This window comes from Phlebotomus argentipes, unplaced genomic scaffold, assembly GCF_947086385.1.
Source record: "Phlebotomus argentipes unplaced genomic scaffold, Phlebotomus argentipes genome assembly contig_2, whole genome shotgun sequence".
Taxonomy (NCBI): Eukaryota; Metazoa; Arthropoda; class Insecta; order Diptera; family Psychodidae; genus Phlebotomus; species Phlebotomus argentipes.
This window is the reverse complement of record NW_026776162.1, coordinates 4,858,816-4,876,563: the sequence shown is the minus strand read 5'-3', so window position 1 is coordinate 4,876,563 and position 17,748 is coordinate 4,858,816. Positions and strand designations below refer to the sequence as shown.

At 38.2% G+C, this 17,748-nt stretch overlaps 1 protein-coding gene across 1 annotated transcript in view; it reads left to right on the top strand.

Annotated features, from left to right (window-relative positions):
• LOC132265325 (furin-like protease 1) overlaps positions 1-17,748 on the top strand; it is a 53,278-nt gene that overhangs the window by 25,819 nt on the left and 9,711 nt on the right. Inside the window, exons 3-10 of the mRNA XM_059765923.1 lie at positions 5,760-5,981; positions 7,092-7,220; positions 10,688-11,375; positions 12,198-12,384; positions 12,664-12,837; positions 13,806-13,924; positions 16,768-16,934; positions 17,562-17,655. Coding sequence (XP_059621906.1) covers positions 5,760-5,981; positions 7,092-7,220; positions 10,688-11,375; positions 12,198-12,384; positions 12,664-12,837; positions 13,806-13,924; positions 16,768-16,934; positions 17,562-17,655 — 1,780 coding nt within the window. The remainder of the gene's footprint in view (positions 1-5,759; positions 5,982-7,091; positions 7,221-10,687; positions 11,376-12,197; positions 12,385-12,663; positions 12,838-13,805; positions 13,925-16,767; positions 16,935-17,561; positions 17,656-17,748) is intronic.

Here is a 17,748-nt window from a genome sequence, read left to right as displayed (position 1 = left end):
TTTGAATAGCAATTTGTCGAATAATTTTGCTATTATTAAATTCAACATTGTTCCAGTTAACTTTCCACACTTATTACAATATCACAGAATCTCATTTGCACAACATTTTGCCTATGTAAGATGTACAAAAGCCAAGTTATATTGTGTGTGGTGTCAATTTCATTTGATACGTTTTAGGAAAAGTTTTCATTATGCATGCAAATACTTTGTGTTTAACATGTCAGAAAACACCTGATGATAACTATTGAAAATCAACCCCACTTGTGAAATGTTAAAATCCCCTTGAAGCGTACTCTGTGCAGTCAATTAAACAAAATTTGCATAAATAACAGCACGGAAACCCTAAACACAATTCACCCTTCGCAATTTACACACTCGATTGGAGGATTCGTCCTCGTTGTCATTACCCGTGTTCTGCCTTTAGATTATACCAAGGGTGAGAGTGTCGAGGGAAGGTGATGTAACAGGGGGAAGATATGGAAATGAGGGGTGGTGGCATTGAGGAGTAATAAAAAAAGGGGGTGAAGTCTCTATTATGTCTTGAATTACAAATTGTCCATATTTTCCAATGTCAAATACTTTCATTTAATCCCTTGAAGGAATTTAATTATTGTTACTACTAAATGGGGAGCCCTGAAAAATTGATTATTGAGGCGTTTTCTGCGGAAATTTACTGAGGGTGAAATGTACCTTATTATTTCATGATGGTTGTCATGTTTACCGCATTGCGTTGGGTTTCACTTGTTGATTGACTTTGGGGTGGATGGGTATTCAATTAAAGAATTAAAATCTATTTTTCGGTATATCAACTGTGTGAAATTGAGTTGATAATTTTGACTGAGATGCGGAGAGAAAAAAAGAATCTTGTAATGCCAGAAGATATAAAGTCGACATGAGATATATTCTATCAAAAAGCAAGAGAAGCAGGAAGCTGCTTAATCACTTCGGATGACACTTGTAATCTCTGGTTTATAACCGACAAAAATCACTGGGGATCTTCGTGTATAAGGAAGGAAAGAATTTCACTGAGACATGTAATCATGTGGGATTCCTTTTACAGACGACAGACAGAAAGTGCATATCGAAAATATCATAAATCCGACAAAATGAAGTTTTCGGCAGGGTGAGAGAGGGAGAGAGAGAGAAAAAAGCATTTGTAAATATCAGTCATACTGTGGATTTTTTATTCCTTTGCGGCTTGAGGCGAAAAAACTGATGGAGATCGAAAAATATGTTTTATTTATACTGTTTGCTATCACCAATATTTTTCAGAGTGTATCACACCAGAAAGATGTGTTGGCAATATCCTATCATTTTTATTGCAAAATTGCTCTGTGACATATAGTAGATGTGTTGCACTCTTTATACGAGCTGAAATATACCAAGCGAATGGATAAAGTTCTAGAGACAGAGTCATAAATTCGGTTTTTTCCCCGAACAAGTTATCGCTCCTAAATACGGATAAATTGGTGAGGCGCTGTATTTATTGCGAATGTGTATTTTCCCACCTACCTAAGTGGGGATGGTTTTCAGTGCCACATTTAATACGATAACCTCGTACGAAGGACCCTTTTGTTCACTTTCGCATTTTTTTATTACATGAGTTATACATTTAATACCCTTGGGGAAATGTGATATATATATTTTAATGCAATTTCCAGTCTGTATCACATTGCGAAAGTTAAGAGACTGGCTCGGAAACGTGCGAAAGAGTGCGAGGTGAGATCACGAGGGCAACAAGAGACTCTGGGTGGAATTTTAAAAAGTTAAAGTCAATTTCAAATACGTCAACATCAGGTTAGATCAATCTGTGCGGAAATTACATATTGGTTACGCATGTGTTGCATTAGATTGACGTGACAATTTTCCACTTGTTTTAAGTTTCCGAAGTGTCACAGTGTGTGTACACGATGGTACAGAAGTTTTCCTCCCCCTCGTCTAAAGATGTGTTTACACATTCAACATTTATGGAAATTATTATGGAAAATTTAAGCTTAATAATGCTGTGACCCATTTTGTATGAATATAAATATGAGCCTGCATTAATTGACATGCGACAAACACAATGCGATGTTTCATAGCATATTCTGAAATGACATTTTCCATCTACAATCCCATATTTGGTCAAATTCTAAGGTGCATTTATATGTAAATAAACATAAAACTTGACAAGGTTTTTCTCAGTAGAACTAATAGAGTTTCTTTCTTGAAAAACCTCTGGATGTTGGATAATCATGCTGAATTAAATACACATTTCTATCACTCAGTCTAAAAAGAAGTCATCATTAAAGAGTGTTGTTACTAAAAGTAGATTTAAAGTACTGCATCATTCCCATCGTTATCAACAAGACGGGGAATACATTAAAGAGAAAGTGTCGTGACTCTTTTAGCCCACATGGATGATTTTCCAGAGCGAGTGCAATTTTGTTATTTAGCGGTGTTTTTCACTCCTCCAAGCTGATGGTATATTTACCAACAAATGTTTGTGACACGCAAAGTGCCAGACAGGAGTGTTCTTCTGCCCTGATGTACAATAATAATAATAATAATATGAATTCCAAGCGAAATATTCTCATTACTACACTTGCCATCATCTCTCATCCACCCTGGCAAAAGTGTCTCTCTGCTTTCTATGTGAGCTTTAAGCGAGACTTTAGGTCTTCGTTTTTTATCCACTTTCACCCGAAAATGTTTGCCAAAAGTGTATGCTTATGAGCTTTTACCATATTAAAATTTAACCCGCTTATTGTGGCTCTTTTTGCTGCTTCAACGCTCTTTTTTTGTGTGACTCCTGATTTGTTTAGCGTCAGTCGAGTGTGAGATAAAAAAACCCTTTCTGTGATCACCCTTCAACTCCACTAACAGTCACATTCTTTTGGGTGTATAGGTAGAGTGTTGAAAATTTTATATGGGGATTCAGAGGAGACTTATGGGGTTGGAGGCGCACTCTCTATGTGGTCCATTTTGCCAGGGCGAGATTGATTTTTGGCGCTTGAGTGAAAAGCCAAACAATTGCACGAGGGCAAAAGAGCTTTTATTCTCTGCATACTCCTAAATAAATGTGATGACCGAGGTTGAACATGAAATCATCAATCATATAGTGTGCATTTGATGTATTTTGTGCAGAGATTGTGAATTATTTTGCTCGGCTTTTGTTCTGGTTTTCAATAAATAGATTTTTGATGAAAAATCTATTTGAGAGCACCTGCAGAAGCATCATAAATGTTGTATAGAACATGATACGTAATTTATGCTATAAAATGTATTGTGTTAACGGTATGATGTGTAGTCTAATCATAGATGTTTGGAATACGTTAAAGTGTGTTGAGGAAATGTGGTTTTCATATAATTTGTATGCATTTGTAAATATGCAAATTATCTATAAAAGTTAAGATGTGGTGTAAATTTTCTCAACTTTATCCCTATTTGTTCATCCTTCATTTAAAATTTAATTCATATGCAAATGCGGGGGTAACTTTTCTTTTATACTCGAAGGAGAGGCCATAATTTTTCCAGCGGCTTTTCGCCCTCAAGTAGGTGCTCATTCTGAAAACCAACCCCACTAATATGCGCTTTATTATATTTGTTGAGTACAAAGCACTCAAATAGATATGGTGTCATGTTGCCAAGTGAAAATGTGTATATGACTTTTGGGGTTGTAACTCGTATTTTATGTTGTTGGAGATGCTGGGGTAGTCTCATATGCGTTAGTTTTGGTGTAGCCATAGTTCTTGGGCGAAATAATACTGGGTGTGAGAGAAAGAGAGAGAAATGGAGAAAACTTGAAATTGCTTTTCATATGTATAATACATATTATAGCAAGTATTCTAACTATGTATGTACATGAATGGATTTCTCATAAAATTTGGCGAAATGAAAGTCTTCAAAAAGTAAGAAGATAAGAAAATGTGTTTAAAGTTTTATTATATTTGCTATTCATATTGAGATGAGAATTTAATATTGAAATAGATTTGGTGTCTTCTCCCAGATAAATTACATTGCAAAACACTGGGTATTGCGAATTATTTTGTCTCACAGCGCATGCAATATTAACGCTGGGTGAATGAAAATTTGACCCCAGAGATGAAATTGGTATTTTCATTCAATCTGACTTAAGCGTATGCAATGAAATTTAAAAGTTAATGAAACTAAATAGAATAGTTAAGCTGTGACTGAGCGTAAGATTTTATGTGCAGATACAAATGCCAAGTGAAACCCGGTGAACCATCATAACTGGACTAAATTTGTATGTAATGCTTTTTGATTTGGTCCTTATGTACAATGAGCACGGAGCATGGCGTGCAATACAAGTGGGAAAGCGTATTTGGTATTCAATTTGGGAGGAAAATCTGAAGAAATTGAATTTTTCTCTCTCTCTCTCGCTAGCTAAATGAGTGTCATTGGTTTTATTTCTAGTTTCGTTTTGTCTCTATGGGTCTGATGTGCAAAAATATTCCCAGTTCTCTGATGAAATGAATTTATGCAAATTAAGTCGTGATTGTTATTAGAGAAGCATGGAATCTTGGTGTCTCTGCTTCTATCTTTCTTGTACATTCCGCAGTTACACTATGTGGAGGATTCTGCAAAAAAATGGTGAAATTTGCATAAATAAAGGGCATGGAAATGGGTTTCTGTGTTCCATGTCAATGGTACTCAATTACTATTTGTTTATTTAGCTGAAATTGCGAGAAGCTCGCGATGGGTTGATGAGACCTTTCCTTTTTCTCAAAAGTTCAAACTTGTTTATTTAATTATGTCAATTTTCTCCTAATGAATTAAAATTAAAGGTCCATCCACGGATGCTTGTCAGTGGAGAAATATGTAAATTTCTGTTGAATTTTAAGATGCCCTCAGAATGGGAGGTATATCCTCGAGTTAACAAGTTTACCGACAGGTTGTCTTGAAAAAGAGAAAAACCACTTTTAATTTTGAGGTGATGAAGGGCGTGAAATTTGAAATTGTCTGTTTTCTCTTCACCTCTTCTTGTGTGTGTAGTATATATGGGCTCGAGGGTGAAGTAAAAAATCAATTTTGTGCTGTGTAAAGTTTACTAAGGAGAAAATGTTTGAAATCTCATAATATGCCACCAACACTTATCTCTGTGACGTTCACGAGAGAGTAGAGAGAGAGAGTTGGAAATAAAGAATAAGTGTTGGGCACGGAATGCTGTATAACTATCAAAAGAAAACTTCGTCTTCTGCCATGGCAATCATAGAACAACCGTGAAGAATCATCCCATCAAGAATTCCCCCAGAGTTCCGTGAAACATGGAATTTCTATTTTCCGTACAAATTTCTTAAGTTTTTTGCAAATAGGTATTCGCGCATTTCCTCTATATGTACACAGGACACAAAATATTCATGCCGCATGAATATTTTGTGATTCTTCGTCTGTTGTGCCATTTCTCCCAGAGACATAATTTAATGTTGCTATAAAAAGATGAAGAGTGACAAAAAAGTTTTATGTAATAAACATTATGATAAGTAAATGCAGCAACAAAATTATGTATATAATACATAAAGTTATGCCTATAAATAAGGATTACGCAGCCTTGTCCCTTCACTTGTGAATCAATATCCTGCGAGTGTTATGATTGTAATTTGTAGATGGGCAGCACACAAAAAAAACGGGGATGAAGCATGATGTTTAGAGAGGGTTTTCCGGAACATTTTACTGTTTGACCCAATTTCTGAGATGATGTGCAGCAAAAAGTGAGGCCTGATTTTAATTAATTGTTGTTCTTTCTTCCTTATTTTCAGATATTTAACGATCACTATCACTTTCACCACAACACGGTACAAAAACGGTCAATAAGTCCGTCGCACCACCATCAGGGACGGCTCGACGGTGACCACAGAGTGCGATGGGCTGTGCAACAAAAAGCAAAATCACGACAAAAACGGGATCTAATTAGGATACGACCGAGCAGGACTTTTAGTGTTCAACTTAATGATCCCAAGTGGCCTCATATGTGGTATTTGGTGAGTTGATTAATGCTCCAAACTGGCAGCGCCGACCAATTTACATATCATACATCACACTGAGCCGCGCGTCTTTATTCTTTTACACACAAAAGCTCAACTCACTATTAATAAATTACCCATTTTAGTTTATTTAGATTAATTTCCGTGGACGTTTTATGCTAACGTATCATTTATGTTGGAAATTTTCTGTGGTTGCCACGCCGTTAATGTGCGGGGGGGCTTTTAAATAACCTCAGCGCTTGCCTCAGAGATTGATTAAACCTCAGTGAAGATGGAATTTTGAATGTAATTTTGTGGGGAGGTTTAAATAATTACAAGCCTTCTAACTCAATTACTGACAGGGAATTTTTTTTATATAATTAAGATTTCACTCATATAAGTAATATATCTAACACTGTTTTGCTTCTTATTCAGAGGTACTTTCGGGGAAAATTACATTCCGTAACTACGTGAAGAATTTCGCTGCAACATAAGTTATTTCTTAGAGTTATTTGCCTACAGAATGGTAATCATGCTTGCCAAAGGAATGTTCCGCAAAATATGAGGCAAAAGTGCAAAAAGGCACTACAATAGCGAATGGCAAACTGGGGAATAAAGCGTGATGGTCTATTTAAATTAATCATACCGAAAGAATGTTTATAGTGCTTTGTAATAAGGACAGAACTGTAATTTTCTTTGGTCTCTCCGCGACAGATTCATCTTGTGTGACCCTCATAGTGTGATGATCGATGCTTGTCATGAAGAGTAATGATAATAAATCACACATAATAAATTCTTAAAAATGTCTCAGTGTAGCACAAAGCGCTGACTTGTAATTTATAGTAAAATTTTTTTTTGATTAACATCATCGAGTAATGTAATTTTTATTACTCAATTTTCTCGTCAGAACTATTATGGGACGTTGCAGGAATTCCATTACGTGGAGCTATTATGGGAATTTGTTCAAGTTCACCCACACACACACACACATTATCAGTGAAACTTTATAAAGCACACTTATAACTTTTTAATGAGTTCAATTTATGATTATTTCCTGTATCATTATACGCCATTTACCATGATGAGTATTTCTAGAACGTGAAAATTTTCTTCCCTTTTAACTGGCAGAATCGAGGCAATGGACTGGATATGAACGTGATACCGGCATGGAAGGAGGGCATCACGGGGAGAGGAATTGTTGTCACAATCCTCGATGATGGACTGGAATCTGATCATCCAGATTTGGAGCGAAACTACGTGAGTTTACTTACCTCATCATTACACATGCACAATTTTGCTAAGTCGCACAAGCACACACTTTCAAGTGCAAAATGTTGAATCTTCACATCTCCCCCAAAAATGTTTATAAAGTGCACACAAATAGAGTGAATATTCAACAAACTCGACAAATCATATGAAAACGGATACGGTTGAGGAGCTGGTGCTGTATGCATTTCAGTATGTTTGGGTAGACGCTCAAAGGGAGTGTGTGAGAAAAGTGCTGACTTTGAAATTCCAATAATAGCTGTTACATAGAAATAGATACCATGATTTGTTGATATCGTGTGGAAAGGTACTTCCTCTCACCATACAAAAGCCGCGTGGTGATGAGCAGAAAAAGAGGCGAAAAGTCTGCCAAAAGTAGATGAAGAAAATGTGTGTTTCCTTTGTCCATTTCTTTTTCTTTCTTCCACTTTTTTTTCTTGACATTCATCATTGCGGTGTGTCGAAGTTTATCTGATATTGAAGTGTTACGGGGTCAGTCAATCAATAATATGACTTATGAACTTTGTGCGGTAGCGTTTGCGGGTGAAAAGGGGGGAAAAAAGCTTCGCGAACTGAATAGGAAAAAAATAACCGCAAAATGATGAACGAGAAATTTATGCATATGTGTAGCAGTGTTGTGAAAAATTGCCAGCGAATTGTGTTTGGCCTTTTGAGAATGCGTATGGTTGAGGTGTTGTGACGAGATGGGAATTCAGGAATATATGTATATGTTTTTTCTGCCCTGTGATGCGTTTGAGGAAATGAAAATGCGATTTGCAATGGTAATTTATACCCATGATGGCATATTCGATTCTGTTTGCCATGCACTTGTTTCCTGGACATGTGTTGACCTCCATCAGGCACATGTTGCCAATGGCAATTCCACCATTTGAAAAGCTATAAACACCGAATTTTCACATACAATTAATTGCCAAGTGTTTGGGAGGAAGGAAAAGCCTTCACTTAATTGGATCCAAATTACTTTTTAATGACTCACAAGAATTGTACAGTATCAATTCCACACTCTCTTGGTTTGGGGGGATTTTGTTGGGAACTATATGGGGAAATTTTTTCATTTGGCTTCTTTGCTCCGCCTTCCCTTTTATTATTTCTCCTAGAATGTCCATTTATCCATAGTGATTTTTTTTTTCCATTTAATGGTTGTCTGTTTATTCACTGGGAGGGAAATTTATTAGCTACTCTTTGGGAGAAAAATAAGCATTTTCTATTATTTTAGCTTTGAAGGCGAATTCATTATCATCATTGCTATTTTTCTCCATAATATGTACTTCGAATTCAGTGATATAAAAATACAATAATAAGGAGAAGTCTCGTCTATTGAATTTGAGAGTGTACAGATAGAATAATTTCTATATAAATTGCAATGATTCATTTTCTTGGTACACAATTTTCGATGGGAGAAGAAAGAAAAAATATGTTCTTCTCTTGTTATTTGTTTACACACACTTTTCTTCGAAGTATTTATCCAATTGAATGGTCAGAGATTTTGAGATAAACATGACAAAATCCCGTATAGCCAAATATAAAATATAAATAAGGTAAAAATAGTTCTCACTCTCATTTTTTCCTGTGTTCTTTCTTTAGGGGGCGAATTGCCTCTTTACCCACTTGCCTTTTATGCTTTCGGGAAATAAATACCCAACCTCTTGTGTGTATGTTTGTATACACATCGGTCTGTCTTTCAGGCCACAACGCAAGAAGTTCAACGGAAGACTCTTCTCCTAATTTAATTTTGCATGTAAAGTACAAAGATTGTGGTTCTACTGACTTTGTTTAGAGGAAAATAAATATGGTGTAGGAAGCAGCTGTGCAAATTAGGTGCCACTGACATACGAGTGCTGTTAAAGCATGCGATGACTCTTCTATCTGTCGTGCGAGTTCCTCTTGGACCTCTTTTTTCCCGACACTATATAGCGTAGTAAAGAGGATTGAGTCTGATGGGAAGGGAAAAAAGTTGAGTGATATTTTATCTCACGGCGAATCTCCGTGCGATTGCGGGAAAATTAAAATTTACGGAGAACTTTGTGGCGCGCAACTGTGAAGTACAATAATCTGAGCTTACTCTGCCTTCGGGGAAAATGTTATCGATGTTGAAAAGCCACTTAAGAGACATCGAGGCGGTGTTAGCTTCGTTGATTTGATTCCTAATTAGGTTCTCAAAATAAGTTTAATACAGATATATTCTGTGGAGGATTTCCAAATGCTGACCTAATTTTTAGGCTCATTTCGCAAAAATTGTTCCGCTGAATAGATATTAATTTAAGTGCTGAAATAATTTACGCGAGTCGAATTGGCAATGAAATCTCAAGTCATTAGATGAAAAAGAGCAGCAGAAATTAATTTCACGCCAAGGCTTTGCCTTAAAGTATCTCTTTTGCATATAAATCTCCGGTGGGAAATCTTGCCATTAAGCATGGTCTGGAGAGGAGGCTGAAGAAAAGAATATTTATTAACCATTCTGCTAAATTTACTTCCAACCATAAGTAATAAATGTTTTCTAATGCTTATTGCCAATGAAAATTCATTAAAAATGTTTCCACAAATTGGAGCGCTGTATTTTATTTGCAATTTTCATTGTGGTGAACCATGAAAAGTGATGCTGAGACGCACGTGATTAAAACTTTTTTGACGAGAAAAAAAACAAAACACAATGGGTCAGTTTGACCTTTTGTGTTGAGTCTCATGGACTTGATCTTGTTGCAACACTGCGGGATTTGCTCTTTGGCCACTTATGAGAGGCAGAGCGGAGTAAGGTCGAACTTTCAGGCATGATTTTGGGGATTTGTTTGTGATGTGAATCTAGCGGACGAGAGAACAGAACAACTTTAACCTTTATGTGTCAGTAATATTGTCACAACCAACTCTGTCCCAGTTTAAATTGCAGCAGAAAGAAGGAAGAAATTTGCTGTGCGCTTTAATGAGTTTCCATTGCAGTGTAACAAGAAACTTTTCTCTGGACATTTCATTATACCTCTTGAACAACTTGTGCCATTTATTTGCACGTTACTTGCGAAAGGCAAGAAATATGCTGATCGCAAAGTATCAAATTTTGTGGATTTGCCAACAATTCACTGATATAATTTGGTCATGGTTTTCTTCCTCTAACTATCTCACAAACAAGCACATTTCTCAGGCACCGAAACAGATGAATATCGAGTAACGTTACGGGGGTTATGTTGTGTAAGGATTGATATTATTCGCCCTGAATGGCTCAATTGTATTGCTTCTCCCTTATTCCATCTTTGAAAAGCTTTGAAAATGGAATGGCAAGAATGATGGAAGAATATAAGAATGCCAGAGTATGGAAGAATTGCATTTTACTGTTGTGCTTTTCCTCTGCATCGCAAAATGGGGGAAAAGCGCATTTTGAAATCCGCTCTTTTCTCTGGCTGCAAAAATTCACAGTATTTCCTATTTTCTCCGTATACTTTTTCCAGGACCCGCAGGCGTCGTATGATGTCAACAGTCATGATGACGATCCCATGCCACACTACGACATCTCGGATTCAAATAGGCATGGCACGCGGTGTGCCGGTGAAGTGGCAGCCACGGCAAACAATTCCCTCTGTGCTGTGGGGATTGCCTTTGGGGCGAGTGTGGGTGGTGTTCGGATGCTGGATGGTGACGTGACAGACGCGGTGGAGGCGCGATCGCTCAGCCTCAATCCGCAGCACATTGATATCTACAGCGCCTCGTGGGGGCCTGATGATGATGGTAAGACTGTGGATGGACCTGGTGAGCTGGCGACGAGAGCCTTCATCGAGGGCGTGAAGTATGGGCGCGGCGGCAAGGGCAGCATATTCATTTGGGCGTCGGGAAATGGTGGCCGCGAACATGACAACTGCAACTGCGACGGATACACGAACAGTATCTGGACGCTGTCCATATCCAGTGCCACAGAGGAGGGCGCCGTGCCATGGTACTCGGAGATGTGCAGCTCCACACTCGCGACAACATACAGCAGTGGTGGACAGGGAGAGAAGCAAATCGTCACGACGGATCTCCATCACAGCTGCACTACTTCTCACACTGGCACCTCAGCATCCGCTCCCTTGGCAGCTGGAATAGTGGCGCTGGTCCTCGAGGCGAACTCAAATCTCACGTGGCGGGACTTGCAGCATATAGGTAATGCTATACACATCAACCACTCCTGTTGCAGTGCATTTGTGCAGCGTCTCTGCACAGCAATCTATCGTGACGTGGGAGAGTAAATTGGGGGGATGCTGTGTAATTGTGGGTGGAAAAGTGATTTAGGCTTTGGGAAACGCGCAGTGAAATGATGAAAATTTCCCAATATCATCAATTTAGTTTGGAATTGCTGAAACAACGTGCATTGCAGGGAACTAATGAGAGTCGGACACTGATGAAATAATTGCTGGTTTCATTACATTTTTCGAGTGGTCCAAAGTGGCTCATCAGTCTTGTCATTAGATGAGATTTATTACAGTTCACTTAGTGTCAGATAAAATTGATCGTAATTCATTTTAAATTTTTCATCTTTGTGCCTTTTTCACCAAAGTTTACATTCCATGAAGGCATAAATGGAGTCTTTTACACGCTTGAAATGGATCTAAGACATGTTTTTTGTTCAGAGGCTTCTGAAATGTCTTAAAGAATTTTCAGAAGTTTTAGATTACAAAGGATATTGCAGAGTTAAAGATATATCTTAGAAGAATGCTAAGCTGTTAATGACTTTCTGTATTTTGAAATTTGAACGCACAAGCAGTCGAGAAAGTTCCCACAAACTTCTTAATACCAAATGTCGGATGGAATATTTAGTCTAAAACTTTAGTTGAATCTTTAAATTGAAAAAAATCCCTCTCAATACTATATTGAATTTATGTGAAAATTTCAATTCCTCAGGCGTTGTTTTTGCAAATTAATGAATTTCTTTTGTGTTTATTATTTCCCTCTACAACCCTGCGAACTCACTCAATTCGGCAACAGTGGTGAGAACGGCGAAACCTGGCAATCTCAATGATCCGACATGGGGGCGGAATGGTGTTGGCAGGCGAGTGAGTCACTCTTTCGGCTATGGGCTCATGGATGCTGCTGGAATGGTGAAATTGGCGCGCACATGGAAGACAGTTCCCGAGCAGCAATTGTGCGAAATCAATGCTCCGCCACTTGATAGGTAATGAATTTGTCCTACACTTGAGGGGATTCTTTCTCCGATGGAGTTGATAATTTCAGTTGTGATGTTGTTGAAATGGATGTTGGAAGGTGAATTCAAAGTTAATATCACTACATTTTCCAATTACGCGACAAGTCACGTTGCATTGTTGACTTTTCGACTGCACCTTAAGCACGATATGGTGTGCAAATGACGGGCGAGACAAGTGTGAACTAGATGAAAATACTTTTGCATGATGAAGAGTTATGTGAATTTTTTTTTTAAATTTTTTTATTCCAGAGTTATTCCACCCAAGGGCCAAATAACGCTCACCCTCACCGTGGAACATTGCATGGGTGTTAACTATTTGGAACACGTCCAAGCTAAGATAACATTAACGTCCCAACGGCGGGGAGACATACAAATCTACTTGACGTCTCCGGCTGGAACCAGAGTCACCCTCCTAACGTCGAGGTATGCGATATTATAATAATAATGTGTCTGGGAATCCACCATTATCTCATTCTACTGAGCTTAATCATGGATTAATTGGCCTCTTAATATTAATTTTGTCGGAATTTCACACATGCCACTCGAGATTCCGTCTTACACCCTGTCTCAGGGTGGGTACAATGACCCACCATTGTGGGCCGCTTTATGGGCTCAGCTCAGGGGCACATTAGTTTTATTGCAACCCCAAAAAAGCACCACAAGTTGTGATATCTACTTTGCCGAAAATTATATTCCCACCTCGTGGTTGTTGAGAATGATAATAGTGCAAAGTTTATAATGTGGTGTCAAGACTTATTCAGCGAAAAAGTTTTTGGCATTAGCCAAGGGAAGGTACATTTAGTCACAAGTGCCATAAGCGTGAGAGACACAGAAGGTGCTTTATGAGCGTGCCTGGGTGTGTGTGTGTGTGGTGAATTTATGGACCACAGAGAGAGGTTGTCTTTTATCAATTATGGAAATCATTTAGTATGACACTGATTTACCGTATTAGACAGGGTATTAGAGTGAATTTAATTCAATAACCTCCTCATCATGTCACAGAGACAAAGACCTTTGGGCTATAAATTCGCATAATAGAGTTAAGAAAAAGTAAAATCTGTGTGAAATTCGTGTGATTAGCCTCTCTCTGTTCAATGTGGCAGTTATTCGGACTTCTTTTCGGGTTTTTTTTTCTTTGTATACATTTTGTACACTTTAAATTTTGTTACAGAAGTTTGTTTGAGTTATTTACCCAATGATATCTTCAAGCTAAACTTTTCTGACTAAAAGATTCTGTCTGGTGTGTGGCATGAGTATAAGATGGTGTGAGAAAATACAGTGTGAAGATGAAAGGGAAGAATGTGTCTGAAGAATTTTCACAATATTTTGTCCGTATGTTTTGCATTGGAGTTGAATTCTAACAATACAATATGTTTTCTACCTTTTGTCAGAATTCACGATGTCTCTCGGGCAGGATTTTCACTATGGCCATTTATGTCAGTGCACACATGGGGTGAGGCTCCACATGGAAATTGGCAGCTCGAAATACGAAATGAGGGAAGATATATGGGTAAGTTGTGATGTATAAATTCAATGGGAATTTCATTCCATTTCCCTGCAAGGTACCTTCACCCAAAATCCCCTCCAAAGCTTACACTACAATGGGTATTTTCAGTCAAAGAATCATCCTTTATGTGAGAAATGAAGAGGTGAAATCCTGTTGGAGAAATATGGGATATTTTTTTCTCCTTTGATGTTACACACATATTGTGTGATGTGATCAATGAAGTGAATTAAAATATATCGTCTGGTGAGAGATATTGAGGCAATTAACCCAATTAATATCTTGTTCTCTATCACATGCTAATCAACACACACAGGACATGCTGCCCTCAAAGGATGGTCTCTAATATTTTATGGCACGAAAACCCCAATAGATAAAAATGACCCAATATCTGTACGACCTTCTCCGCATTCCACGGTATCTCTCAATAATTATCCGCCCATAAATGGTGTATCGAAGCAGGGGGGGAGCAATAAAAATAACAGCCGGAAGCAGCAAGGTGGTGGAAATGTGTCGGCCACGCGAAAGAATGGCAAGGGATCGAAAAATGCCGGAAAGGGCAGTGGCAAAAATAATCGCACCACAACGCCTCGACCCAATTTCACGACGCTCTTTGGGCGGCGTAAGGAGACAAAGAGGCCGGATTTCGGGTACACCCTCATTGCGCGACAGCCGACAACGACGCGGCCGAAGTTGCAGCAAACTGTGCAAGGGCAGCAGGCGAGCAATGTGCTGGCGAAGAAGGGGGAAAAGTTGCTGGGATCTCTGTCGACGATTCAGGATAAAGTGGCAGTGAAGGCACCGAAGCAAGTTAAGGAGAATCTGTTTGGTAATTCGTCGCTGATTGAATTGGTGCCCACCATTCATCCGCGAATACCGAATGTATTCCAGAAGTATCAGAAGGTGCAGAAAATCTATCCTGAACTCCATCCCTACACGGGTCCCAATGTCACGCCAAAGTACACGCCCTACCAATCAGGCATCCCGGTCGGATACAGCGGTGGCGGTGGAAAGCCATCTCGGGAGAATTCGAAAATTATATTCTTCCCGGATCCCGATTTTGTAGCAGCTGGATCGCAACAGCGTCAGCCACCAAAGAGCTCTTCCGGTGGTGCTCCTTCGTCTTCCGCGATACGACCACAATATATGGATGTAGCTTCTGTGCAGCGAAATGGAAAGGGTACATCACAGATTTATGAAGAAACTAGTGTTCGCTTTGCGTTGCTATTATTGCATTCCGCCCTATGTTTTTCCACACATTTTCACCCCTACGATTCCTTTTTCTATTTTTACTCCGTGCACACACACACACACACACACGTGCCACACGGAGGGTTGAACCTGATGTGTCTGCATTTCGTGAGAGAGATTTGTTACATCTGGAGCGACCCTTGTTGTGTGTTCCACGTCAATTCTTTTCAGTATTTTGTGTGCATTTCCTCCTCTATTTTGGTTTTCTCCTCAAACACATCACGTTGTGTTCCCAGCAGTGCCTTTTTCCCTGACTCCCACTGCCAACGCCCCAAAAAGTGGGAACATCCTCCCCCGATGAAAAAGCGCACAATATGAGATATTGCCACGCTTCTTTTCTCAATTTTCTTTTGCCCATGAATGGAAAATTTTCCTCTTGATTTGCATCGTACAGATATATATGTGTATTTTTTTCCTTTATCTCCCCCGAAGCGGATCTTTTGTGGTTATTTAATGATTTGATAGGTACATATCTTCCGTTCAATTTATTTTAATTGCATTCACTTCTCATCTCACGTCATTTATTTTAATAGCTTCTCTCTAGATTAATTGATGTTTGATTGGCGATTTCATAATATTCCTCTGTTGATTCTCAATTTCAATTTAGGGGACAATTATAATTGTAGAAATGCTGATAGATAATTTGTATATTGAGCATTTGGGATTGTTTTTTAAATTGTGGCACATGAAAAATTGAATGATATCTGTTTTTATGCGTCATTATTGGTATTATTTCGAACAACAGAGTATTTAATTTCAATCGTTCAATGGGGAGCAACAGTGAAAACGACCCCCGAACACATTAAAATACACTGGAATGGACAGAGAAAAATCATTGTGGAGATGTGCGACTGGGTGCTCCCCGTCGAACAGCATGACTACATGATACTTCTTGTGGTATAGAATGTAAAATTGAATTAATTGGATATTCTACCAAACATAATTAATGTTATGTACGCATGAAAGTTTCTCTGTGGGAAAATCGTAATTAAAATTCACAATCGACTACCATCTGCCAATGTTGAAAATGTTATCGCCGATATGAGAGCGAATGGTGTAGGGGCAACGCCAGGGAGATTTTAAAGCTAATTAGTTTCAATGATGATCAGAAGCGAAGTGGAGAGGAAGTGGAGTGTGATTTGGGCATTTTGTGCCAAACACTAACAATTCATCCATGGAAATGTCATAAAACAATTTATTGCATTCTAAACCCAGTAATATCCGGCTATTGGATCTATTCAATGAAAGGTTAATAAAGCACGCGTAATATGTGAGGTGAATTGTATGTATTGAATGCTACAAATCAATTACACCTAATGCATTTGACATGAGACATGCCCTGCAGAAGAAAAAAATCGATGACATTTGCAATTTGATTTGCAAATACCAAATCCATAATGGCAAATCTTTCCTAATTTTGCCACAAAGCTTTATGCAGAAATGATAATTAATTCATGCTGTACAAAAGAGGTGTCATGGGAAAATGTGAGATGGTCTGTAATGACCTCATTTATACGTGATTTTACACCATAATGCTCGAACCCTCGAAGGCCCATCACGATTGCATATCAATATAATATTTCTCCTCAACATTGCAGCACAAATTACGGATTGGCGATTATTATTCTATGGTACAGCACTTCCGCCCCAGCCTAATGATCCGCCTCGCTTCGGGAAACCCGGCCAGCTGAGTCCAGATTTAGACCACAATTCACTGGAATTCGAGGGAGAGCGCGCCAGCGGGCAGTGGAGGGAAACCCATCAGGTAAATTATTCATTTCAATCTCCTGCACTCCCTCTGGTTCTGTGTTAATCTAAATTCATTTGCAAGAGTTGTAACGGAAAACTGTCGTGAAGCATTTAAGTACATTTACTCACTTTAATTACTGTGAAATTTCTCGTATTTTATTTTTTATTTGAAAAAGCTCAAAAACTCCTGCAAATTATCTATAATGAAAGTTTTATTTAATTTTCTGTATATTTTTATTTCCTGTAAATTTTAATATTCAACATATCTGTATGAAGAGAATAAAATTTTATTAATATTTTGACTTTAACATCCTTTTTAGTGTATTGAATATTTCATTTGCACTCCTGAGGCTAAAAAAGAATTTGTTTTTCCAACATGTGAAATAGTAATAAAAGTTCAAATTAATTTAAAGTCCACAAATCAAATATTTAGGTTAATATAATTATGGCGAATGTGAATAATTGATGTGAATACAGTGAAATTCAATACAAAACGTATTGATTTGTGTTGTTCATGAGTAAATATTTTTTTTCTACAGTTAATTGAATATTCAGTAAATTACATTATGCAGAGCTAAATATTTTCAATTCAGTTGTTGCATAAAGTGGACACTAATTATTGCCTCTGTTGATTTGTTTGCAGGTCGGCGAGAGTCATGTGGATGTGCAGAAGACGGCATCTGGTGAGGTTGTCGATCACGCCTGCCTCAGCTACACACCTGATAAGAAATGCCTAGGTTTGTGTCTCTTCCTCATAATTTCAAGCTATTTTATCCACATGCTATCGATGAATTCTACGAGTAATTGCGCAAAAAGTGATAATACGTTAA